Source organism: Amblyomma maculatum, chromosome 1 (assembly GCF_055883805.1).
Source record: "Amblyomma maculatum isolate TAMU_Amacu chromosome 1, ASM5588380v1, whole genome shotgun sequence".
NCBI classification, from domain to species: Eukaryota; Metazoa; Arthropoda; class Arachnida; order Ixodida; family Ixodidae; genus Amblyomma; species Amblyomma maculatum.
The window spans coordinates 138,294,850-138,320,243 of NC_139344.1; the positions used below are offsets into that span (position 1 = coordinate 138,294,850).

At 46.8% G+C, this 25,394-nt stretch overlaps 1 protein-coding gene and 8 non-coding genes across 10 annotated transcripts in view; all 9 read right to left on the reverse strand.

Annotated features, from left to right (window-relative positions):
- Positions 1 to 169: 169 nt before the first annotated feature.
- TRNAL-UAG (transfer RNA leucine (anticodon UAG)) lies at positions 170 to 250 on the reverse strand. The gene has a single exon. It is a non-coding gene; the product is annotated as a tRNA-Leu (tRNA).
- A 204-nt stretch (positions 251 to 454) lies between these two features.
- Positions 455 to 535, reverse strand: TRNAL-UAG (transfer RNA leucine (anticodon UAG)). Its single transcript has one exon. It is a non-coding gene; the product is annotated as a tRNA-Leu (tRNA).
- Positions 536 to 739: 204 nt separating this feature from the next.
- TRNAL-UAG (transfer RNA leucine (anticodon UAG)) lies at positions 740 to 820 on the reverse strand. The gene has a single exon. It is a non-coding gene; the product is annotated as a tRNA-Leu (tRNA).
- Positions 821 to 1,024: 204 nt separating this feature from the next.
- On the reverse strand, positions 1,025 to 1,105 carry TRNAL-UAG (transfer RNA leucine (anticodon UAG)). Its single transcript has one exon. It is a non-coding gene; the product is annotated as a tRNA-Leu (tRNA).
- A 204-nt stretch (positions 1,106 to 1,309) lies between these two features.
- TRNAL-UAG (transfer RNA leucine (anticodon UAG)) lies at positions 1,310 to 1,390 on the reverse strand. Its single transcript has one exon. It is a non-coding gene; the product is annotated as a tRNA-Leu (tRNA).
- A 204-nt stretch (positions 1,391 to 1,594) lies between these two features.
- Positions 1,595 to 1,675, reverse strand: TRNAL-UAG (transfer RNA leucine (anticodon UAG)). Its single transcript has one exon. It is a non-coding gene; the product is annotated as a tRNA-Leu (tRNA).
- A 204-nt stretch (positions 1,676 to 1,879) lies between these two features.
- Positions 1,880 to 1,960, reverse strand: TRNAL-UAG (transfer RNA leucine (anticodon UAG)). The gene has a single exon. It is a non-coding gene; the product is annotated as a tRNA-Leu (tRNA).
- A 204-nt stretch (positions 1,961 to 2,164) lies between these two features.
- On the reverse strand, positions 2,165 to 2,245 carry TRNAL-UAG (transfer RNA leucine (anticodon UAG)). The gene has a single exon. It is a non-coding gene; the product is annotated as a tRNA-Leu (tRNA).
- Positions 2,246 to 12,527: 10,282 nt separating this feature from the next.
- The window catches only part of LOC146204083 (uncharacterized), a 214,558-nt gene continuing 201,691 nt past the window's right edge, over positions 12,528 to 25,394 (reverse strand). For both annotated transcript variants that reach the window (XM_084589081.1, XM_084589082.1), the window contains exons 7-8: positions 18,410 to 18,457; positions 12,528 to 17,615 (exon numbers count right to left, since the gene is read on the reverse strand). In XM_084589081.1, the coding sequence (XP_084445207.1) occupies positions 17,086 to 17,615; positions 18,410 to 18,457 (578 nt within the window). In that variant the 3' untranslated portion in view covers positions 12,528 to 17,085. The remainder of the gene's footprint in view (positions 17,616 to 18,409; positions 18,458 to 25,394) is intronic.

Below are 25,394 nucleotides of genomic sequence, written 5' to 3' on the forward strand. Positions count from 1 at the left end.
TATGTGACGACAATACACGATAAAACAGTAAGAGAAGTATTGTGGCGCCGAACGGCTGCAAAGCGTGTCGAGTGCTGAACCCTAGGGTATGGCTGCAGCTGTTTGACCGAACGAGCAGCATACGTACGCTGTCGTGTAAGAGACATTGGGTGAGAAAATAAAAAGGTATTGGTAGCGGTGGGGTCGAACCCACGCCTCCGAAGAGACTGGTGCCTAAAACCAGCGCCTTAGACCACTCGGCCACGCTACCTTTGATTACAGCTACTACAGCAGGTGGATCGAAGTTACGTGACAACAATACACGATAAAACAATAAGAGAAGTACTGTGGCTCCGAACGGCGGCAATGCGTGTCGAGTGCTGAACCCTAGGGTATGGCTGCAGCTGTTTGACCGAACGAGCAGCATACGTACGCTGTCGTGTAAGAGACATTGGGTGAGAAAATAAAAAGGTATTGGTAGCGGTGGGGTCGAACCCACGCCTCCGAAGAGACTGGTGCCTAAAACCAGCGCCTTAGACCACTCGGCCACGCTACCTTTGATTACAGCTACTACAGCAGGTGGATCGAAGTTACGTGACAACAATACACGATAAAACAATAAGAGAAGTACTGTGGCTCCGAACGGCGGCAATGCGTGTCGAGTGCTGAACCCTAGGGTATGGCTGCAGCTGTTTTACCGAACGAGCAGCATACGTACGCTGTCGTGTAAGAGACATTGGGCGAGAAAATAAAAAGGTATTGGTAGCGGTGGGGTCGAACCCACGCCTCCGAAGAGACTGGTGCCTAAAACCAGCGCCTTAGACCACTCGGCCACGCTACCTTTGATTACAGCTACTACAGCAGGTGGATCGAAGTTACGTGACAACAATACACGATAAAACAATAAGAGAAGTACTGTGGCTCCGAACGGCGGCAATGCGTGTCGAGTGCTGAACCCTAGGGTATGGCTGCAGCTGTTTTACCGAACGAGCAGCATACGTACGCTGTCGTGTAAGAGACATTGGGCGAGAAAATAAAAAGGTATTGGTAGCGGTGGGGTCGAACCCACGCCTCCGAAGAGACTGGTGCCTAAAACCAGCGCCTTAGACCACTCGGCCACGCTACCTTTGATTACAGCTACTACAGCAGGTGGATCGAAGTTACGTGACAACAATACACGATAAAACAATAAGAGAAGTACTGTGGCTCCGAACGGCGGCAATGCGTGTCGAGTGCTGAACCCTAGGGTATGGCTGCAGCTGTTTGACCGAACGACCTGCATACGTACGCTGTCGTGTAAGAGACATTGGGCGAGAAAATAAAAAGGTATTGGTAGCGGTGGGGTCGAACCCACGCCTCCGAAGAGACTGGTGCCTAAAACCAGCGCCTTAGACCACTCGGCCACGCTACCTTTGATTACAGCTACTACAGCAGGTGGATCGAAGTTACGTGACAACAATACACGATAAAACAATAAGAGAAGTACTGTGGCTCCGAACGGCGGCAATGCGTGTCGAGTGCTGAACCCTAGGGTATGGCTGCAGCTGTTTGACCGAACGAGCAGCATACGTACGCTGTCGTGTAAGAGACATTGGGTGAGAAAATAAAAAGGTATTGGTAGCGGTGGGGTCGAACCCACGCCTCCGAAGAGACTGGTGCCTAAAACCAGCGCCTTAGACCACTCGGCCACGCTACCTTTGATTACAGCTACTACAGCAGGTGGATCGAAGTTACGTGACAACAATACACGATAAAACAATAAGAGAAGTACTGTGGCTCCGAACGGCGGCAATGCGTGTCGAGTGCTGAACCCTAGGGTATGGCTGCAGCTGTTTGACCGAACGAGCAGCATACGTACGCTGTCGTGTAAGAGACATTGGGTGAGAAAATAAAAAGGTATTGGTAGCGGTGGGGTCGAACCCACGCCTCCGAAGAGACTGGTGCCTAAAACCAGCGCCTTAGACCACTCGGCCACGCTACCTTTGATTACAGCTACTACAGCAGGTGGATCGAAGTTACGTGACAACAATACACGATAAAACAATAAGAGAAGTACTGTGGCTCCGAACGGCGGCAATGCGTGTCGAGTGCTGAACCCTAGGGTATGGCTGCAGCTGTTTGACCGAACGAGCTGCATACGTACGCTGTCGTGTAAGAGGCATTGGGTGAGAAAATAAAAAGGTATTGGTAGCGGTGGGGTCGAACCCACGCCTCCGAAGAGACTGGTGCCTAAAACCAGCGCCTTAGACCACTCGGCCACGCTACCTTTTTTTTTTCTTTATTGCCGGTCTTCGACACAGTAAAATAAAACATGAAGGCTATGTACGCCACTTTTACAAATGTAGCCGAACCCAGGCTAGCTGGTCTGGCTTTGTCACGTTAAAATTCTCTAAGTGTCACCAAGGCTTCTAGCCTTGGTAGCCACTCAGGAACACAGTCCTGCAACTTTTGTATTTCTACATAATTATGCGTATTTTCCCGAAAATACATTCGCACTGGGCGTGCGTCCGGATCACCATAATACCCAGCCATACGAGAGCGCGAAATACTGTGGAGGCCCACCAGCATGACTAAGTCAAACGGGAAATCATTCTCATTTTCTGTTGCAAGAACCTTATTCCATATGAGTCTAACGGAAGCTCTTTTTTGATCGTGCTCTGTAGCACATCCCAAAAATAGACCCCTTCCCAGCGTGCAGAAATACCTGGTCGATTCTTTCCGGTTGCTTGCATATAAGACACTGTTACCCCCATGGCAGAAACATCTGTTTTGCCTCCAGAAAGGTTTTCACTGGTAAAGTCCCGGTATGTAGTTTAAAGAAGAAGTTCTTGATACCCGGTGACAGCTTCATTTGCTTTACCCTTTTGAATACGTTGCCACCCGGGCCTCCACAGTAAAAAGCTCTGTACAAGGGAATAGGGAAAATAACATCACTCACAGTCTTATATAATGTCTTTCTGGTCACTGCACTCAAATATTCTTTTGAAAACCGGGCGTTTAAGAATTTAACGCTGGAGACTATCTCCTTAAAGAAACCAAAAGTGGGACCGGCAATGAATTCAGTAGCAACCATGAAATCCGGCGGAGCCCGCCCAAGCTTTGCTTGGCACACTGTGCGCAAAAAAGAATCTTGCACGTCCCGAAAAAAACGAAAACTCTACTGACCAGCTGCTTTACAAATAAATTCCCCAGTCCCCCATCATGTACTCTCCTGAACAAATTGGTACGCGTACACCTCTCCCAATTAGAGGCCCACACAAAAACGGCATAACTACGATGTAACTTTTGAACATTAAGGCGAGAGCAATGCAGCACTTGCATCCCGTACCAAAGTTTACTAATGAAAAACAAATTGCACACGGTGGCTCGCGCAAAAATGGTTAGGTGTGACCCTTTCCATTTTTCAGCTTTTGCCCTGATTTCTTGCGTTTGCTGTGTCCAACACGGTTCACTGTCTCGGTAACATTCTAATGGGACCCCCGGGTATTTCACCGGGGTCGTGTACCAGGTGACATTTGCGAAAATGTCTGGCATCGCTGGCCCCTCTCCATGCCAGAACCCCACACATTTTGCCTAATTAACTCCAATGCCTGTTGTCTTACTGAATTGTTTTACCCCCTCAACAGCCCTACGTATGCTGTCCTGACTATCACCAAACACCGCCACGTCGTCAGCATATGCGAGAATCTTTACCTCCACCGCATGTAACTTAAACCCTCTAACAGCATCATTCCGTATTATATGCATACACAGGGTTTCTATGTAAATGCAAAAGAGGAGAGGACTGAGGGGGCAACCCTGGCGCACAGAACGTTGCACGTTGATGGAGGCCCCCAACGATTTATTAACAATTAACCTCGTTGTACAATTCCTGTAAGCCAAAGCCACGCCCTCAGTGATCACTTCAACATTAACATGATGAAGAATACAAAATAAATTGTCATGCGCCACACAGTAAAATGCTTTCACGAAGTCTAACTGCAGAACAGCCACACAAGCACCAATGGCGTCACAGCACTCCAACACACACCTTGCCTTGTGAATGTTAGAGGCTATTGACCGCCCCTTAACCCCACAGGTTTGGTGAGGTCCAACAATTTATTTACCATCTGAAGCCTTGCAGCTAGCACTTTAATAAAAATTTTGTAATCGACGTTGGTCAGTGATATGGGCCTATATGCTGTAACCTGTTTGAGTTTTTGTACATCGTCGGTTTTAGGGATTAGTACAGTGTGAGATGGAGGCAACGCCTTACGGTCGTAGGCTTCATTAAATAAAGACGTCAGCATAGGAGTTATTTCTCTCTTAAACATTTTGTAAAATGCAGCGCTTAAGCCATCTGGGCCTGGGGATTTCCCACTGTTTAAGTTTTCGATAGCCAGTTCCACTTCTGTTTGGGTGATCGCCCCCTCTAAGCTTTCTTTCCGCTCGTCATTTAGCCGTGGCCTAGCTTGCAAAAACTTGTCTTTAAATCCATTCAAGTCCGCCACATAATAGGCAAATAGTGCCTGATAGCCTGATAGTGTTCGAACAAGGCATGCTGGATGCTATCGTTATCTGTTGCTACAGTACCAGCCCATTCATCTCTTTGATCTGATTGCGTGGAGCGTGCGCTTCCTCGAAACCTAGCGCCCGCTTAGTGGGTGCTTCCCCTGTACTCAGACCTTCCGCTCTCGCCCGCACAAGCGCGCCACGATATTGCTTTTCTTCAATAAGCTCCAACTTTTGCTTTGTTTTGCGGACGTCTTCGATGCATGTGCCAGGCATTGCGCATTCTTGCGCAGTTAAATTTTTCAAGCACATCCCTTAGTTGTCTTTCTTGTACTCTTTCCTGGCGTCGCAAACAAGTGGACCGTTCAATAGCCTTGATTTTAATTTCTTGTTTAGCCAGATCCCACTGCAGCCCAATTTCACTGTTCAGGCCTTCGCTCTTTATGTTAATAATTCGTACTACACCCTCGGAGAAGGTTTCGTCGCTTAGCAAGTTTGAATTTAATTTCCACAAGTCCCACGAAAAGCTCCTTGCCCCTAAAGCACATTCAACAACGCAGTGCTCAGAAAACGACACAGGCGTAACACTATATTTTTGACATTTCGTAGCAACTCCAACGCCATATAGATTCGATCGAGGCGGGCGTAACTCGTACCCTGAAAGTGCGTGTACTGAACACCTCGTTCACCCTCCAAACACACCCCGCCGGGGTGGCGCAGTGGTTACGGCGCTCGACTACTGTTCCCAAGGACGCGGGATCGAATCCCGGCCTCGGCGGCAGCTTTTCGATGCAGGCGAAAAGCAAGGCGCCCGTGTGCTGTGCGATGTCAGTGCACGTTGAAGAACCCCAGGTGGTCGAAATTTCCGGAGTCCTCCACTACGGCGTCTCCCATAGCCTGAGTTGCTTTGGGACGTTAAACCCCGTAAACCAACCAACCCTCCAAACACTCAGCCACGTCTTCCAGGGCATATTGGTCTATTAGACGAGACAACACATCCGTACTTCTATCTCTGAATGCTCTACTGCTGGTCTTGTCACGGGCACTCAAAACACAGTTAAAGTCTCCCATGAGCACTATCTGCTTATCAGAATTAAGATATTGCTGCAGGTTGTTAAAAAAAGGGCGTCCTATCATCTACCGAGTTTGGCGCATAAATACATATTGCGCGCCACTGAATATTGCAGAAACTATAATCGCAAATTACAAACCTACCCAACTGACAAGAATAACACCACTGTATATCGAGCTCAGGCAACTTTTTAACCAAGAGAACGCACCCAGCTGATGTGCCAATCGCATGACTGACAACAGCATAATACCGTGGCGTGAAACGTTGCACCATACCTCCGGTCTCCTCTTCACCTTCGACCTTGGTTTCTTGAATAGCAAGAAGGTCGATGTATTTCTCCGTTAGCATGCGGAACAACTGGCTCTGCTTTTTCTTCCCACCTAAGCCCCTCACATTAATCGTGGCAAATTTGAAGGCTGGCTCCGGATTCATTTTAACTAGGTAGGAAGTGACCGGAAGCATGGTGCTTACCTTTCGCGCCTAGCAATCCGCTAGACGCCACCATTCGCGCCTGGGCCATTGTAGACCCAATGTCTCGCTGCTGCGGTGGGGGCTTGTCGGCGAGCCTCCTTTCCGTCGCGACAATAGGCCGCGGCTTGAAGGACGGTCGTCACCCCTGCAGTGCTTTAGCGGGCGGTTCCTCGGCGTTACTAACGGTCGCGTTGTCTCCCTCGTTGCAGGTCTCAGCAGGAGTGCGTTTTGCCGGACCGCAAGCACTGGGTACACTGTCGTCCTTTCGCATGGCACCACTGCTGTCCTTTAGTTCGGGAGATTTGTCTCCAGGTGGGCTTCCGCCTTCCTTGGACGGCTTCACACCATTCTCTGGCATCATCTTAGCTGTCACAGGTACCGTCTCGCTGTCCGTCACCTTAGCGTCTTGCCTTGCACGCACAGCTGAAAATTCCTTCTCTGCCGTCGCTTCATCACCACCTGTACCCATAGCAGCATCTTCAGCCTCTGCTGCATCCATCCGCAAATCCACTGGCTCTTCCCTCACTGCTGGTGCAGTTGCCGCAGCGTAGGTTCGCACGCAATCGGCATCACTGTGACCGAACCGTCTGCAGTGGGAACACCGAGGCACCTTGAACTCCCTGCGGACGTGGCCCGTGCCTCGGCAGCGAAGACACTGCATTGGCCTTCCAGGAACCACGACGAGGGCCAGCTCTCCCTAAACGCGTATCTGGTGCGGCAGATCCTCAACTTTCACTCCCGCCTTCAACTTCAACAACACTGACCTCGTCGTCGACCCCTTTTCTTGTACTCCTTGAACGCGCCAGTGCTCGCGGGAGACCTCGGCGACCTTCCCGTAAGCGGAGAAGACAGTCTTGATATCCTCGTCCGCCACGCCGTGCAGCATCGAATGCAACCTTAGTCTCACCTGTTGGTCTTCCGGGTCGACAATGAGACAGCGCCGCGATTTCACTTCAAGCTCCTTGAGTGCAAGGAGGCGCTTAGTAGCCTCCGAACTGCTCCGTGTCACCGCCCAGACGTGGTTGACCTGATACGCCCCCAACGCAACGACGTCGGGGAGCGTACCGGCTTTGGCAAGGGCATCCCGGAAGTCTTTGACCCGAAACGGCCTAACACGTACTTACATCACCATGCAGAAAAACGGTATTTACCATTACACGTCCGGTGGGCAGCTGCGGCAAAATAATCTGATAGTCGGTATCATTTCCATCTTCTCTGTTTCCGCGGCCTGCAAGGGCCGCAATCGCCGCTCCGCTGGAGCACATGATTCACGTCCGCACTCGCCGGTGGCCGGGAGTAGAATGTTCGGCCATGCTACCTTTGATTATGGCTACTACAGCAGGTGGATCCAAGTTACGTGACGACAATACACGATAAAACAGTAAGTACTGTGGCACCGAACGGCGGCAATGTGTATCGAGTGTAGGATCGTTGGGTACGGCTGCGGCTTTTTGACCGACCGAGCTGCATACGTGCGCTGTCGTGTAAGAGACACTGGGTGATAAAATAAAAAGCTATTGCCAGCGGGGGGGGGGGTTCGAACTCACGCCTCCGAAGAGATGGTGCCTAAAACCAGCGCCTTAGACCACTCGGCCTCGCTGCCTTTTTTTTTTCTTTATTACCAATTTTTTTAAACACACAGCATACACTCTGAATACACAAAACCAAGACAAAACAAAACAAAAAGGAATGCTAAAAGCCCTAGGCACATTGTGCCTAAAGCGCTAGATTTAAAAGGGCTTTACTGAAGCCAGCTGGTCCAGTACAGGCAGCCACTCCGGAGGACTATCTTGTGGACGCAAAATTTCGCTCAGGTGTACCACGCTCTCGATGAAGTAGTGTCGAGCGGGGTATACAACGGGTCGCTCATGCCTGACATCCATACGCGTTTTCCATACACTGTGCATACGTAACAGCATCAGCATGCCACTCGGCACTCCTTCAGGGTCAGCGCATGACAGATATCGAATTCCGAATGGCGTTATCGGCAATTCCTTTTTTAAAGTTCGCTTCAAGATGAGTCAGTGGAAAACTGAGTCATGGCACTCCGAGAAGATGTGTTCAATGGTCTCGGGTTTTCTGCAAATAAAGCAGTTAATAGACCAAGGTACAAAGAGCCCTTTGTTCTGCAGCCATGGTTTAACTGGAAGAGTGCCGGAATGCAATTGAAGAAAGAATGATTTTGCACCAGCTCTGACAGGCATACGTTTTACCCTTTTAAAAACGTCACGCTCAGACCCTACATTATGCACAGCGCGGTACACTGGCACTGCCAAAAACACATCGCGCAGATCCTTATACAACTTCTTCCGCGGCACAATTGACAGATATCCAGCAAAGGAATCCCAATGACATCGGCAATTTTCTCGGATACTGCGGGCCGTGCCACGGAACCCCCGTCCGTGACATCGTTAGGCTGGCGGTAAATATGGGCGCATCGGCGTCACAAATTTTGTCGCTTCGGCGTCGGGAAATGTTTTGTGCATGATCTATGCGGGGTTGGGCAGATCTGGGAGTGTGCGGTAATTTCAGTTTTCCGCATCGAATGGCTGCGGAACTGTTTTCCACCAATAAAAAATGGTTAAGTAACGTGCAATGTCCGGTGAAGTTCAGTGTGAGTGCCTCGTATCGCTTTGTACGAAATCCTTGCTTCGTAAAAACAAGATTTCAAGACCATGTCTTTCTGTTCGAGCTTCTAAGCCGAATTGCAATGTCTTTACCATATTCGTTACTTTGAGATAAACCAATTTACTATTATGAGATTTGATTGCAGCGGAATGTACAGGATTGTCACGAAGTTCAAAAGTTTTCACACGCATGCTCAAAAATCAACGCATTTTTTACGCACGCGGGTATTATGCCATATATCCTCCAGCTGTACCGCGGCGCCATATCGAAAGGTCACGATATTATCTTTCAATGGCTGCCAGGACACTGGGGTATCAATGAAACCACCAGGCAGACGAGGCTGCCCGTTCTGTCTACAACGGCTGAGTTTCATTTAAAATCCCCACATCGAGGGGTGACGCAGCATGCGCGCTTCGCTCTTTGGCCCTGGAGATCACACTTTCAGCGTAGAACACGGGGGTGTTTCGGAACCGCTACCCCAGGGCACTGGACCCTGGACTGCGCCTTCGCCTTCCCCATAAGATAGTGCGTCCAGAAGTAATGGTGCTGTGCCGTTTATGGTTCGATGTTCCTTTCACGAAAAAATATGCTTTCCAGATTGAAACGGCTGACAACCCTGCCTGTGAAAATTGTGGCTGTGAAGAGACATGAATGTCTTGCGTTTGTGAATGAGGCATGAATTACATTGTGCGCTGGATTGAATTGATCCTCGCTTTTTAAAGGCGGATATGATCCTTGTTCCGGGGTCACGACAGTCGACTGCCTTCAAGGCATAAAGGACATTGTTTAGTTGTTCAGCAGCTCGGCTTGAGTGACAAACTCTGACTATGCTTCACGTCCCTTTTCTTTTCTCATCTTTAATCCCTTATCATTTTTCTCCAGTGTAGGGTAGCCAACCAGAGGCCTTTTGGGCTAACAACCCTGCCTTTTCTCCCCCTCCCTATCTATCTACATCATCTGTGAAAGAAGGCGTCTCATAAATAACCTTGTCGGCGCCTGCTACACGCAGAGAGGGCTGGATTAAAAACGTGGCTATGATTAGTACTGCCGACTCGTCAAGCTGCCTACTGGCAAATGTTTTTTTTTTTCTCTTAGCTCGTCATCTGTAGAGTACGTGGCGGAAACAAAGATTCGATCTGATTTGATTATCATTTATGTTTAATAGAGTATGGGAAGTTGTTGCGACGCCGGCAGGGCCGGAGCCGAAGGTAGCGAAGGCCAGCGAGGCGAGGCGACGAGGCACCATGGAAGTGAGGAGCTTTTGCTAATTTATTTACATGATGGTAGAGATTTCAGAGAAAGCCTCCCAATATCCCTAGCAATGGTCAAACACCGATTTTTATACACTGTCTTGTCCCTAGGTACCTAGATAGGGAATCCTTTGTTCTTGAGCACTGGCCAATGAAAGAGCATCAATTGGCACTTTTGCACACAGCACCACAAGGAACGTCTTCTGGATTCTTTCACGTGGGCCCACGCACGTCGACGAATACGTCACTAGCTTCCCTCGGGTAGACCTGGTTCTCGACGCTGAGGAAGTGAGGGTATCATATTGTCGGCGCGTCTGTTCTCTCAGGCGTGCTTTTGGTAACTGTAAACCGACCACAATGCTGGGCATGCCTGTTTCTTCCACCGCTGCCCTTGGGAAGAGCGTAATTTCAAGGGCAGTCTCCCGTATAGCGTTCGCCGCACCTAGGTATCTGATGCCACGCGAGCTTGTTGCTGCGCGCAGGGCCTTGCTACAGAACCGTTGTCGTCGAGGCAGGCCTGTTGCTATGTCCAAGTTGATATCCGCTTCCTCAAGTGCCCCTGGCAAGAAAGACACGCTGGCGCCTTCGCAGACGTGACAGACGTCACAGCCATCTGTAGAGTACGTGGCGGAAACAAAGATTCGATCTGATTTGATTATCATTTATGTTTAATAGATTATTGGCAGCTTGGTCATAGAGTGCAGCGGCTGACTCGTTTTTGGTGAGCACGAGGAGGGCGGAGAGATAAAAAAACTAAATTTTATTTAAACAGTTTGCTCCAGAGAAGTCGAGCACCAGGCCAGAGCAAAAAAAAGAAAAGAAAGAAAGAAGAACTTATGCCTATTATAAAACCATTTGGTGTACTCGGTGGCTGTAGTGATCGACACCCGCACCACAGACGTACAGAGAGGAAGCTGAATACATCATGTGATTGAGAAACTACCTGTAAAGGGCTGGGGGCACTGTTCATTCTATACTGCAATAAAACCTGCAGACATAAACAAACCTAGCTGCGAAAAATTTTCAGTTTGTGTAGGCTCTGTCTGTGTCCCTTTCGCGTTTACAGTCCTCTTAGTAAGAGTTTGAGTGTCTCAAGGAGGTCTTGACAGCCGACCAGTCGTGTTGCAGAGTTGCAGTGCACATAGCTTGCAAAAAAGTCGGTGGACACAAGGCGTTTCTCGAAGTAGTTCCTTAAAGATAGCGTTCGGTGTTATATACAGACGTGCTTTACACAAAGTCTGTCAGAAGCAAGACAGCTAAACTTCCACATGCTATGGGCGCCTGCTTTTTTTTTTTTACTGAGAATAACGTGTTTTTGTGTCGTAATGCTTGAAAGAGTTTCCATTTTAAAGAAGGAATTGTGGCCGTCCTGTTTTTTTTCGCATAAATTGTTTGGTCCGTAAAAATGCTACTCCCCGGTAGCCGGGTATGTATCTCAGTCGTCTCTACATTCGAAAAAAATAAAAATAAAATTATTATCTGTTGTTATGATAAAGCAAGAGCTTGATATTATTCAACAGACGCCTTAAGTTTAAGCCGTGCGAGATCAGTTAGTGTGTTTTGGGCAGGTTGATTATGCGGCATTATGTTATGTAATGAAGTGCAACGCAGAAAATATGACTAAAATATTTTAACAACCTTTCTTTTTTTAGCGTTGGGAAGCAAGCGTATATCGGTAAGTTGCACAAGTTCGAAATTGAAGTCGGGATCAGTTAAAAATATTGTTGAATCAATATCGTGCTTCTGGATAGGCAGCTTAAAAACACACTCTGATAGCTCGTTGTGTTGGCTTTCTCACGTTGCATGTCGATAAAATAGAGCCGCTGCATGTGGTGTCGCCACGTGACACAACGCGCAACATCATATCAATCCTCCAAAGCGTAAACCGCGTTTATGATGTGATTCATTTGATGCGATTTTATCAACGTGCCAAATGGGAAAGTCAACCTGAGCTTTCAAGAGCAGTTTTTTCATGTTCGATATCTTTAACGAGGATGCCGATTATGAAATTTTAAAAACTGTGCTCACCTTCGATTTTGATGGCCTTCAGTATTGCAATATAGACTTGCGCCTTAAGATAAAAAAAAATGTTTAGTTAATTTTAGTCATTAGTTCGGCCTAGTTGTAGTGTGTAGGTTTCTCGGGATCCAAAGGAACCCAATGGTTTGATTCCCATCTCAAAAGATCTGCCCGAGTGTGCAGCAGCTCCTGCCAACCCCAACATGCCATGTTGTCTCGTGACGTCGGAAATCCCGACAACCAATCAGCGTCCAGCTATGTCACCAGCCAACTGTCACCTGCCGAAAACATACCCTGGTTTTTTCCTCACAACTACGACAACGCCGGCTCTGAATATTCTGAAAAATGGGTCATATAACACTGTTGCGTTCATACAACATCAAACAGTGCTTTGTCTTCAAGAGAATGCAAGTCATTGCATAAGCCCCATTTTCGACATTGATACTGCAAATGTGTTCGAGCTTATTTCATGAATATTGGACGTGGAAAAGAACTTTCATTCATTCATTCATTCTCCGCCTGGAGCCTTCATTAAAGAATGCGCGTCCTTAATTGGTTTGTATCTGCTAATCTTTTAATTGATTGCAACCTATGAAATAAAACAGAACGCACAAACATTTCGTACAGAAAACGGTGGTTGGCTTGTTTTTATTGTGAATCAAAAGTAAGTTAACAAAACAACTTCACTGTTCGTGGCACAATGTACAGTGGACTATAATACACACATTCGAATAAATAAATCAGGATACAAATGCAAGACCCAGCTTGCTTTATAATTAGGCCAGGATCGAGGGCCATCAAGTTTTGTGTCGAATAGTATGGTGAAATTCAATGTAGATCACAATATTTGAGCCTGCAGGGATCCATTAAGCCTTGGTGTAATTTGATCATGCACGTACAGTCATGATGTTTTCTTTATTCACCCTAATTACGCGCTAAAATGACCAGCCGCGTTCCTCTCGGCAAATAACCACGTGCGGGATATTTTTTCTGGGGGTGAGGGGGAAGGATTTGGATTGTTTGTAATAAAAGTAGGCAATAACAAAAAAGTCATTTTTCCTACATGAAAACAACTTCACAGCATTCCCCGCTGACGAAAACGCCGCAAGTTGCGCACAATTTGAGACATTGCCAATCTTGAAATTTAGAGTGATGTTGTGACCTCGCACTCTGTGGTGACACAAACAGCTAGAGCTTATATAAATATGTGACTAACCAGAAAAGGGAATATAACGTTACAGGTAAAATATCGTTTTAACTATTACTCATAATTTCATAGCCGTACGTTTTGGGCAGCAGTATTTTTTCACAGACATAATGATGAAATTGTGAATAGCGCAGTACCGTTGACATAAATTGAAAGTATTGCTGTTAAAAGTACTGCCGTTAATTCCTTATTATGCTCATGCGAGTTTTCAGGATCGGGTCTGACATTCGGCAAAATCAAGTATTTTTTCCCTGCATTGCAGTTTATTGTTTTTGATCAATTTGTCTGGAGATGTTCAAAGGGATAGAAATTTTTCTCCTCGTGCAAACTTTTTCTCCTTGTGCAGCTTAGGAACATATGTTGTTAGGGGTGCCCTATCTAAGAAAAAGAACAGTCGGCTGTCAGGATATTCTCTCTCAATAAAGAGCTCCTGACCATCTTCTGCTCGTAAATTTTCTTCTACTTTCGTAGTTACACATCGACCAAAAAATCTCAAGCAGGAAGGCATTTATCTAAAAGTTTGCTAACGGCAAAGTTACACAGCCATCGCTATCCAGCAGTCTAGCCACGCTACTCTTAGCCATGTCCTCCCCAAGGCTATTTCTCTAGCACGACCTGCTAATAACCTCCGCAACTGAAATACCTAACCTTCTCTTCGCAGGAAGGGCAAAGATTCGTCGGAACTTTACGCCATGTAACCTGTGTGCTCCATGCCAGATGTGGGCTTTCACCTGCCGCCTGCAAAAGGCGGGCCTATCACACAATAGCGGAGCGTCTATTCCGCCGTAATAAACCACGATTATCACAATAGCAGAGCGGTACAGCCTGGTAGCGCGCAGTTTATATATTTAAAATGGCGATGTGCTTGCGTCCACTCATAGACGCACTAGCAAGCCCGAGAAGGCTGCGACCAAGAACCAGCCAGGCAAACTAAATGCAAGAACCCGCTTCATAGGAACATAAATGGACTAGAAAGTGCAGCTAAAACGAACGCTATATATATATATATATATATATATATATATATATATATATATATATATATATATATATATATATATATATATATATATATATATATATATATATATGCGACAACCGAGGTGAAAGAGATTTGGTGAATACGACGAGACGCCAGGAAAGCACGTCGAGCGCCTATCAGCATTATGCACCAATGAAATGCCTGAGACCAATTTCGGAGCGGAAGGTAGTCTTTCGTCACCGACATTGACAAGAATACTGGCTATGTCCAATGGGAGTGCCAATTGGGCTTTGCTCTGAAGTTTTGCCGTTCTCTTGGCTCATATATGGCTCTAATCGCAAGGTTCATTGTATAAATCGCCAGATCCATGCACTACAATTGTCTGTCTGAAATGCAAAAAACCTGGTCAGGAGCCCTTTCATTACATCTTGTCTCTGGGTGTCACAACAAGAAAATTCAATCACACGTTGAAAAGTATGGCACTTTATGCCATACTGTTAAAATGTACTTTTCAACAAAAGTATGAAGCACCGAGTTTTGTATCACTTGCACTCCTGCAAAATTTTTCACTAGTGAGCTTCGTATATATCTTTGGCTGCATGCAGTGCTGAGTGGACGTGGGCAAAATCGCCGCCGACGAAGTAAAAGAAAATGTGTCAATAAAAACTGGAAGAAAAAAGGAACTGTGACTAGACCAAGGAAAAAACATGTTTGACACTGCAGTGATACAAGATGACTGTCAGCGCGTAAGGTCAAGAGCTGGTCATCTATAAAATGGAAGATGAACATTTTCATAACGAAGGGTACGAAATTTCAGTGTTTTTTTAGACCTTCCGGCAAGGATGACATACAGTAAAACCAAAACAACAGTCACGCAAGGGGACGATGCCTACAGAGCCGTTTAGCACCACAAATGTGTAAAAAAAAAATGTTATAGTTTGAATATGAGGCTGCTGAACATTATTCACCGTATGTTGTTCACCCTACTTTGAGATTAGAGGTAACATTGAATCAAAAAGTATTTTGCAATTTTCGCGTTCGTAATAAACCGAGAGGGCGACATGAAACAAAACGAAACACGGAAAACATTCTTTGTCCGTTTTTGTGCAAACACAGATTTACAATTCGGCCAGATCAGAAACTGGAAGCAGAAATTGTATCAATAGACACACTGAAAAGGTCATAAATTGCCTTGCAGTAGGCTGAGAGGTAATGAGATGTATGCATGACCACGCGTCAACTCTCCCTTCATGAATAGCGCGCGTCGTACCATGAAGAAACAACTTAATACTCAAACAAAAACATCTTCCATGTTTCAGCTGCATTTTTGGAGAAATGCTCATACTATATTACGCGCCAGGCTGACATCCGTAGAGAAGGACTAGAATGCAAGCTTTAATTTCTAATCTGAACTATAACGAGTGCCCGAATACTACAATTTATGCGTTCCATCGGGATTCGCCCTGTAAATAAGCATTAAAGCGACGTGTTCTTAACGTGGCCTTTTAACGACAGTTCAAGAAACTGTGTATAATACATGACTTCTCTTGCTGGGCCCGAAGGCATCATAATGTTCATGCTGCATACTTATTCTTCGGGAGAAACTGAGCGTACCGCCTCTCATGCTACAAAATCGAATAAGTAAAGAAAAAAACAACAGTAGTTTTACTTCAGGCGACAAATTTCGTCCCAGTATATTTCTAAACGTAACGTGTTCGGTGTGTTAAGTTTTCGGTAGGTCTGGAAAGAAAACTTGGTGTGCATTTTACAACTCGAAACATTACTGCACAAACTAATGCTGCACCTGGTATTATCTCCTGTTCTTTGTAAATGAGAGTTCAAAAACACCCAATATGCACTTTCCCTTTCTGCCAAATGAGACTGACATATTGTGCATGCCAGATTTTGTTTCTTCACACGAGACCACTGTTTGCCATTGGCCGCTAAAGAAAGCGTTAACAACATAACTGTGTAGAAGGATAGAGAATTGCTTCCCTCATGGACGAAGTTGTTCGCGTTTTCTTTATTTTTTTTTTTTTTTCACAAAGCTGAAGTGACTGACCCCGAACACTGAACGACTACAGAGATTTCAAGCGATCACTTTGTGGCCATCGTTTTTGATTCCACCGTCTCACTTTTCCTGCCAGAGCAGAGGGGCAAGTCTCAGCCATTCATCCGCGATCTCTGCGAGCTAATTTCTTTGTGTGTGCCTCGTTTAACGTATGTCTCTGAAGACGAAGATCGAAGAAGTACTGACGACTTTGTTGGCGGAAATCATTACACGACACATTCTAATATTTACAAAACCATGACAAGTTGCCGTTGAGTACAAGAAGTTACACGGCAATGCACTGTGACAACTATCAGCGAAGCCTTGGGTACGTATTCGTTCGACACACACACGCACACACGCACAAAAACAAAAGTGTCGCGCTCTCGTCGCTCGCGCAGTCGAGCGCTCTGTCGGATCAAGCGCCGTCGGGGACACTTGATACAGTCTGCGCGAGTGCTCCGCTTTTGCGGAGGCATGGGAGACTAGGTGGGGGCACACGGGAGCGCTCCCAGAGGTTGCTCAGACTTTTCCGAGGCCATCTTCGTCGCTTGGCGGCGCCGAAAGCACGACAAGAACGTTCCTCAAGCACTAGGGTTACCCAATGTCCCCCTCCGTACGACCGCAGCGTCGACAGCGATGACCCCTGGAAAAATGGCAACCTTGTCTTCTCGCCCTGAAAGATCACCGCAGTGATAATCTACAGAATCAGGCCTACGCGCAGCGCCACAAAGGGACATTCGTGACCGCACTAGGAACATCGAGCGGAACCACGTGCGGAGGCCGCTTTCGGTATGTCGCAGACTCCGTCAGATTACGTGACATCGGAGCCTCTCGGCTTGCGTGACTAGCTTGTGACCTCCGCTGACCCGCTCGGTGCTTATTCTGGTCGCACGCACACACGGGGGCGTCCTGCAGGCGCTCTCACATCGGGAGTCACGCGTAGTGCGGGTATGAGCCGATGTGTCCCGGGTGCGGCATGGAGTGGTGCGACGAGGCGTACAGGTTGTTGGGCGACGTCCAGTACGGGCTGGGCGACGGGAACAGCGAGCCCGTGGTGGAGGGAAAGTTGAGCTTGGGGCTTGCGTGGTAGCCAAAAAGGTCGCTGGCCGACGACTGGTGGTGGTGGTACTTGTAGGCGGCCGGGTCGGCGGCCGCAGCGGCCGCTGCTGCCGCCGATGGCGGCTGCGTCGCCTGGGCCAGCCCCTGGAAGTCGAAGCGGTACGCGTACCGCTTGCCGTGCACCTTGGTCATGATGTTCTTGTCGTAGTAGTAGCGAAGCGCCCTGCTAAGCTTGTCGTAATTCATGTTGGGCTTGCTCTTGCGCTCGCCCCAGCGCCGCGCCACCTCGTCCGGATCGGTGAGCTTGAACTCGCCGTTAGTGCCTTCCCAGGTGATGCAGCTGGCGTTGCTGCTGTCCGAGAGCAGCTCGAGCAGGAACTGCCACAGCTGGATCTGGCCGCTGCCTGCAACCGCACAAGAGACAGTCGCAGGGCACATCAGTGTCAACAGGCTGAGGCAAACACACACTAGCTCACTAGCGTGCTGTGGCAACTAAATATCTTACGGAAATGACATGATAATATTACATGAACTGTAGACCACAAACCGCAGCAACAGATAGTTATCGCTACAGAGGCGCTATAGCAGAAAGAAGTTACGCTAATGAGACGTCTCCGTCTTTACTGAATGTAGTCTACGGACTAAACACTACACGTGTTCTCTAATATGCACATGTCATATCTGATTTTTTTTTATGAACATTCACAACATGAAACCTAACCACATATCCTACAATGATAAAATACTTCTTAGCCAGAGTAACTGATTGAGCTAGTTGGTAATGCGTAACCTCCTTTTAATGGAAACACAGCGCGTCAATCGACAGTATTGAGAATCATGATTTAAATTAGGACATGCGCCAGCAGCTGCTGTGCCTGTGTGTAAGCGAATAACTGCAGCCTGTTTTATTCTCTGACACTACTGGTTGATAATAGGATCTCGTGAATGTGTTTCACTTCCTTCAATGTTGCCTTTTAAAAAATGAACTTTCGCAAACTCGGCCAGCTTTCTGCCGTATTGCCATCCTCAGGTTCTAGAGTGGCGAAAATAAAAACCGAATTTGAGATCATTTCTTTTGTGTAGCTTTGCTAGGAACTGCTGTACTTAACTTTACGCATTATATCCCAGATCAGTGGTAACCCTAGTCCAAATTAAAGAACACGCTGGAGAAACGAATCTGTGGACGGTGCAAGCTTACCTGAACTGGCAAGTCTGCTACTGGTGGGTCCGAAAACCTGGTACGGATCTGAAAAATAAAAAATCGCTTAGCCGACTCAATGAAAGCGTTTAAAATTTTATTTTATGCACTGTCCTTATAGCTGACATGGTGCGATTGAGATTTTCACCCAAGAACTCATTTAAAAAGGCTGACCCAGGTGTTGCTTAGTGGCCACTGCTAAGGGGCCTTTCTTGTTGGCACTTTGTGCTCTAGAAATGGATCGCTATATATTTAAAACTACGCAGTGTGCGCAAACTAAGCAATACAAGGCACCAAAAAACAAATGACTAATTTATTCTTTATTATAATATGCAGGAGTTCCGCTGTTTCTTGACGTTCCGGTTCTTGGGCTTAGCCAATAGTTTCTCTTGTGCTACACTACGAAATGTTAAAACCGTTGTACGCCTTAATGAACGTCTTCGCGATTGGGGCAAAGTGTATTATAATGTCAGAGACAGTTTGCACATGCACTATGTCCATGTGTAGAATGTGATTACATTTTTCGCATGCACATATCACACATCCCACATTGTGAGCACATAAATTTGACGTGTAAGGGTAGAAAACAAGCAAATGTAGACTCCGCTGTTTTATGTGAAATACATATGAACGCTTGCTTTGCAAGGAGAGAAAAACGTTTTCCGAGCTTGCTGTGTACTTTTAAGTTTACTGAGCTTCTGTGTACTTGAAGTTTATAATTTCAGTACATTGGGATAAATGAATGAACTTCAAAAATGGCGACCCCAAGACTTCTGCTACGCTAGGCCTGATTCGGTATCATCAGCTATACTTTCTAAGCGACTGGCATCAAGTCGCCAGAAACGTCGGGGGGCACTTAAGGCTAGTCAAAAACAAAATGCAAGCCAGATGTTCTTTCTCAACTTTTCATTTCTTACATTTCGGTGGTGAGACTGTCGAATTAATTACAATTGTTTAATTTCTAGAAAAGTATAGCGATCGGCAAGATCCCTCTTTTACCGTGTGAAAGATAATACACTTCAGGACCTCGAAAATGAAGTTTAATGATTATGAAAGATTCATTTTATCAGAACACATTTGAAATTTTGTTTGTTATGTATAAAGGAGAAAACAGCTGGGGAGGATCAGATAACTACAGATTTGGTGAAGGACGGATAGGGGGGGGGGGGGGGGGGGGGGATATCGTGCTAGGAGAACTGGCCACTCTGTATGCGCAGTGCATGCATAATCGACGGTCATGGAAGAACGCTAAATCAGGACAACCAGGTTTTCGGAAACGGTACTCTACTATCGATCTTATTCCAATCATCAACCAGGTGATAGAAAAATGCTCGGAATATAACCAGCCCTTATACATAGCATTCGTTGATTACGAAAAAGCATTTGACTCAGTAGAAACCTAGGCGGGCATGCAGGTATTTCGAAATCAGGGTGTAGACAAGCCGTACGTGAAAATGCTGCAAGATATATATAGTGGCTGCACAGCAACCATAGTTCTGCATAAAGAAAGTAACAAAATTCCTATAAAGAAATGTGTTAGGCAAAGAGACACGATCTCCCGAGAACAATTGCTTAGAGGAGTATTAGGAGACTTGTAAAGAGAGCAGTTAGGGATAAGGATTGATGAAGAATACTTCAGTAATCTGCGATTCGGGACGAACTGCAAAAGAATGATTGATGACCTAGACAGCGAAAGCAGAAAGGTAGACTTGAAAATCAATAAGCAAAAGACTAAGGTAATGTTCAACAGCCTCGGGAAGCAACAGCAATTTACAATAGGCAGTGAAGCACTGGATGTGGCAGGCGCCTATGTCTACTCAGGACAGGTAATAACTGCAGATCCGAGCCATGAAAGGGAAATAACAAGGAGAATAGGATTGAGATGGAGCGTATTCGCCCTGCAGTGCGTATAGTCAGGCTGATGATGATGATGATGATGATGATAAGTTTAAATAAAAAATCTGCGTATACATCACGAGTACAGTTAGGCAAACATTCTAATTGCCTAAATACGTCGCGGCGTAAAAAAATGTTTATCACTAGCACTGAGAACACGGAAAGAAGTTTGCAGTAGCCTGGTAGTTAATTTCGCTGCATTTCTTTTTTTTTTTTTTTTTGCTCTTCGACTTAAAGCACAAACACACAAAGGTGGCGTCAGCTATCGCGGTGGCCTACATGCACTGTCAGCTTTAGAACCCGCTGTTGTACAAATCGCTGGACGGGAGCAGTTCTTAAAATCTGTTGCTCACCGAAGCCCTATGACCCTTACAACTTAATTGTCTTACGCTTTGCGTCAGGAATGTCACGCAATAGGGAGAGCGTCAAAAACTTGTTAAAATAAAAAGTTGGTCTCTTGAAAACATTGTGACTCGATCCCACGGGAAAAAAAAAAAAAGCATCTAGAACTATTTCTGCCTTTTATCTATTTCTGAAACATTGAACTGACAAAGGTAAGCGATCTTTCGTGTATAGCCCTTGCGTACTCAGTAGTTGCCGCATACGGCTCCCTTTTATTACGACTTTTTTACCTCTAGTTCCTTTTGTTAATACGTTCGGCATATTCTAAAGTCTAGAAATGTGCGCGCTGCACATGCAGTGGATAGTTTGTTAAATATGTTTTTTTCTTTTCTTCTCACGCGCGCTTTGTGATTTTGAGCCGACTTTGCAGAGCCCGTAATGATGAGTCCTGTTCGCCTATTTCCTTCGGTGGAGGTATGCATTCAGATTGAAAGACTCCCTTTGTAATATATTTAAACAGTTGCCCGCTACCGTGCGGTTTCTGCTCATCTCCGTCTCGTCCCGACGGCTCCTGGATGGGATCGAGAGGAGACGGAACGCGGAGACAGCATGCAGAGCCCGCCCGGCGCACGTGCCCGCCTGCCTGCATCCGTCTGTGCGCGAGAAGCTCGGCGGCAGAGTTGCGCCCTCCAGCCTCTCAGCGGATCGTTTTTTTTTTTTCTGCTTTTAGTGTGAGGATGGTTTTTCGAGAGCGATATATTCCTCAGCCTTCGATATCGCTTCTCTTTAAACCTCCCCAGAGCGAGCCATTTTGCCTGACGCGGTTGTCATTCGTAATGCAGCTCTCGTGTTGAACAAAGTAGGTCAAAAAAGAAAAGCGAAAGAAAGCGTGAGCTCGACAGGCAAACAGAAAGCACGCGAGCGCACGTCCATGTATAGCTAGCAAAGCGAAACTGTCGAGAATACAGCGCTCGCGACAGAAAGATGGAGAACGAGAGAGGAAAAAAAAAGTATAAGCGAAAAAGCAGCAACATCGACAGAGCGCGAGCTCGGGGGCCGGCAGCGGAAGGGAGGCCATGCCGCAGCAGGCGAGCACAAAGGACGACACAGATTCATCATTCCGCTTTGGACCGTCGCCGAACGCGAAATCGAATAATGAGAGTCCTTTGACCCTTCTCCCAATATTTAGCGTGTGCGCGCGCGGGCGACTTTGGGCGTCGTCGTCTCCGATGCGACCAAGCGCGCAGTTGGCGGCTGCTTTTCTTGCGGCGCCCGCGATCTCTCCAGAGTTCCCGCATTTAACGCTGTGCCGCTTTTGGCTCGTCCTGAACTACCCGTCGAGCGCTGAAGACATACGCTTTCGTTATTAAGGTTTTTTTTTTTTTTCTCTAAGTTCTCATGCCATGAATGAAGGCGTACACAGCGCAGTCAGAAGTTAGGTGGCATCAGCAACGTTTGAGTCAACACGTAGAATGGTGCGTTAAAGTGTGTGTGAATTATAGCACCGTAGTCATAGGACGATTAACAGAAGTTGCGGAATCTAGGTTAGAATTGGGCTGTCTCATGATGTCTATTTCTACTTGAATACGGCTGCTCCGAAGTCATCGGTACGTAGTCAATTAGGTTAAATCATGCCTGTTGTTTTTATCGTCTGCAATTTTTCGTGCATATAGACAGAGGCAAAAGTAAGTTGGGATTCTTAGTTCTGTTTTTATAATCACTCTGTAGATTATGTATTGAAAAAAGGAACTCTATGTATCTGTAGGTTGGCAAGGTGTCAATAATAACCTATATATAGACCATTTTTATGAGGGAATGTGCGTCCATATGCGCAACTTTTCAGGCGTCCGGGTGTAAGTAGAATGACAAAGATATCCGCTCGCGAATAGTGCACCGTTTCGCTAAAGAAATCAAAAGTGCAGTAATTTAAAGGTGAGTTAGAACCGCTCGCTGGTTCAACGCCGCGTACTTCCCGTCCTTTATATGTGTCATCTTTAGAGCGTAAGGGGAAGTGCGAGCGCGAAAGATGAGCTTCGTCGATGCATTTCTAGTTAAACAGCGCAAAAATGCGTAGCCAGTGCGTCGTACTCCACAGGCGGTAAGGCTGCGTCAACCTCAGCCCACGCGGTCGCGAGCAGCCGTCCCGTAAACGAGGGTGGGCACCTTCGCAGAAGTGTCTTCGTCGGTCTACGCGTGGCAGTAAAACCCGCCTCCGGGACCACGAACGCAAGCAGCAAAACGTTTTCGGCAGAAGAGCACAAAACGAAACAAGCAAGAAATATCTGCCACGGCGAGCAGGTCGGCGGCGACGAGGGTGTCCGAAATAAAACCAAAATGTTCTCACTTCGACAAAGTCCTCCCCCTACATGTAATCAACGCTTGTCCTCGGCCTAACGCTTCTATGGAGCCCCTTTTCCCCTCCACAGTTCGAGCGCTGCTTCCTGCCCAGAGACGCCTCGCGCTCTCCTAACTCAATCCCCTCCCCGCCGCCTCCTTCCTTTTTTCTCCTCTATCATGCCTCCCTTCTCCCGCATTTTGGCGCCTCCGTCGTAGGCGGCTGTAGGCTTTCTGGCGGTGCTGTTGCCACTGCGCAAGCAAACTCGTTTCAAAACTGCTCACCCTCCTCCGGGGCGGCCAAAGTTCTTCGCAAACCCCGCTTGGTTTCTCCCCGGGCTGTTCCCTCGTCGCGTCCCACTCTTTCCCAGCGCCTCGCCGACTCTATTACTTTTTTTCTAGTTTTTGTTTCATTCGACTTCAGTTGCTCGATGTGAAGCGGCTGCGCGCGCTGTCTGCAGCTCCCCTCGGAGACTGCCAATATCGAGCGTGATTGGTCAATTTTGAAGCGCAGGCGCGTCGGGCGCTGTGCGCGTCGAACGCTGTGGATGTGTGTTTGCCGCGCATTGCCGGCGCGCGACGCCAACGCCCTCTATTTAACTTCCGGAGCAGTCTCGGTAAAGCGCGCACGCTACGAACCGCCGCTCACCTCGCTCGCCGCACGTCCTGCACGCCACTGAGGATGAAGGACGAAAAGAGGAGGGGGCGCTGCTTCCAGAACGGAGCGCGCCAAAAGTGGCTTTCCGCTGGTGCCCTCCTCTTCGCAAATATGTACTGCCTTGCGAGCCTACCTTTTGCGTCTTTGTGTTTGAGGGCACTGTGGATTCACCGCACTTTTTGTTAAGTGCCGTCATTGCACCTGCTTGCGTCTTTCAAGAAAAGTCTCTTGAGCAACAACCGTGCCATCCCATCCTACCTTTTTTTTTTGTTTCCCTCCTGTGTACCCCTAATGTGTGCCGAGATGTCATTGGCGCATTAGGTTATTCCTTAGCGAGGAGTCGCACTATTCGGGAGTTTCCAAATGTGAGCGTAATTCTCCCTGCATTATTCCTGCTTCGCGTTTAACCCGTGCTTTTCTGGGCTTAACGCTGCCTGTGCGCCATTAATAGGGTGACAAAAGAACTTTTTGCCGTTTTGCTCTATCGCAAGAGAATATTGAGTGAGTGGATGACCCTAAAAGGTTAATGAAATGTGGCGAGAAACGTTGCAGAGAAGTTTTAACCGATATTGTTGCAGTAGTAATGGGGCAACCACGTTAGGCCTGCGACTCAAGCCATTTTTTTGCCGGCTACACCATATGTGCAGAATCTCCTAAATAAACTAGTTATTAATTGAATTAGTATTTATAGTAGGCATTTAATTAGTTATTAAATTAGTTAAATTAGAATTTAGGAATTAGTCGTTTCCGCCCCAGCTGAACCCGACTACTATAGGACTGCACACTATAATCTAAGCCGCGAATCGTGCGAATAACGTACACCAGCAGACCTTTCTTTTTCTGGCGAAGGCTTTCCTAGAAACACATGTACTATATACTGAAGCCAGCTTTTTTTTTTATTATTATTCTTTGTCTACTCTGACCTCTTCTTCCTTTTTTGAACTTAATTCTGCAGGGTAACACGGATGGTGATTATCCTGCTACATATGCGGGCATGCATGCCGTATATATTATCTCTGTAGCCAGGAGTGCAATATACTTTGTACGGGCACATATATGTTGTATATGCTTAATGCTGAAAAACCCTAAAATGGCGAGAATTGGGCCTAGTTGACTATGTTGTTAAGTTGTTAGTTCGCGCTCTGTGTTGTGTTTAGTGTCCTTCTAGGTGTTAGCGCGGCGAACCACACTGAAAAACCCATGTGATGCTGTGCATGTTAGCACAAGTTAAAGAACGCCGGGTGGTGTAAATTAATCCGAAGCCGTCACCTCCAGCGTCCCTCGTAGCAGATGTGTCAGCTGAGGACGTTACACACCGCATGCTATATAACACCTTATAAGGCGCGCGTGCTGTGCACTGCAAGCCAACCACGGCTTACGGTTGCTGCGACTCGAGGAGAAAAATCGCGAATTCAGAAAACTGCGAACGTGGGCACTGAGTTGCATTCGCGAATTGAAAATTATTCTCGTGAGTGAGCTTTAACGCCAAAGCTCTTCATAAATTGCGAAGTTTTTAAACAAATAGCTCCCATCTAAGTTCCGTTACTATATATAAATATTTTTTTTGAGGCATGTTTCATACGATCAGACCGACTGATAAAGGACATTTTTCACCGTGTCTTCTTTCGTGCAATCTATTTCCTTCCACGAGGAATCACACCCATGCAAGCAACAGGGCGGCCTTCGAGATTGAATGCATGTTAGAACCTGACTAATGTAAGATAAAAAAGGTGCCGTTAGTTCGGGTTTAGGTCA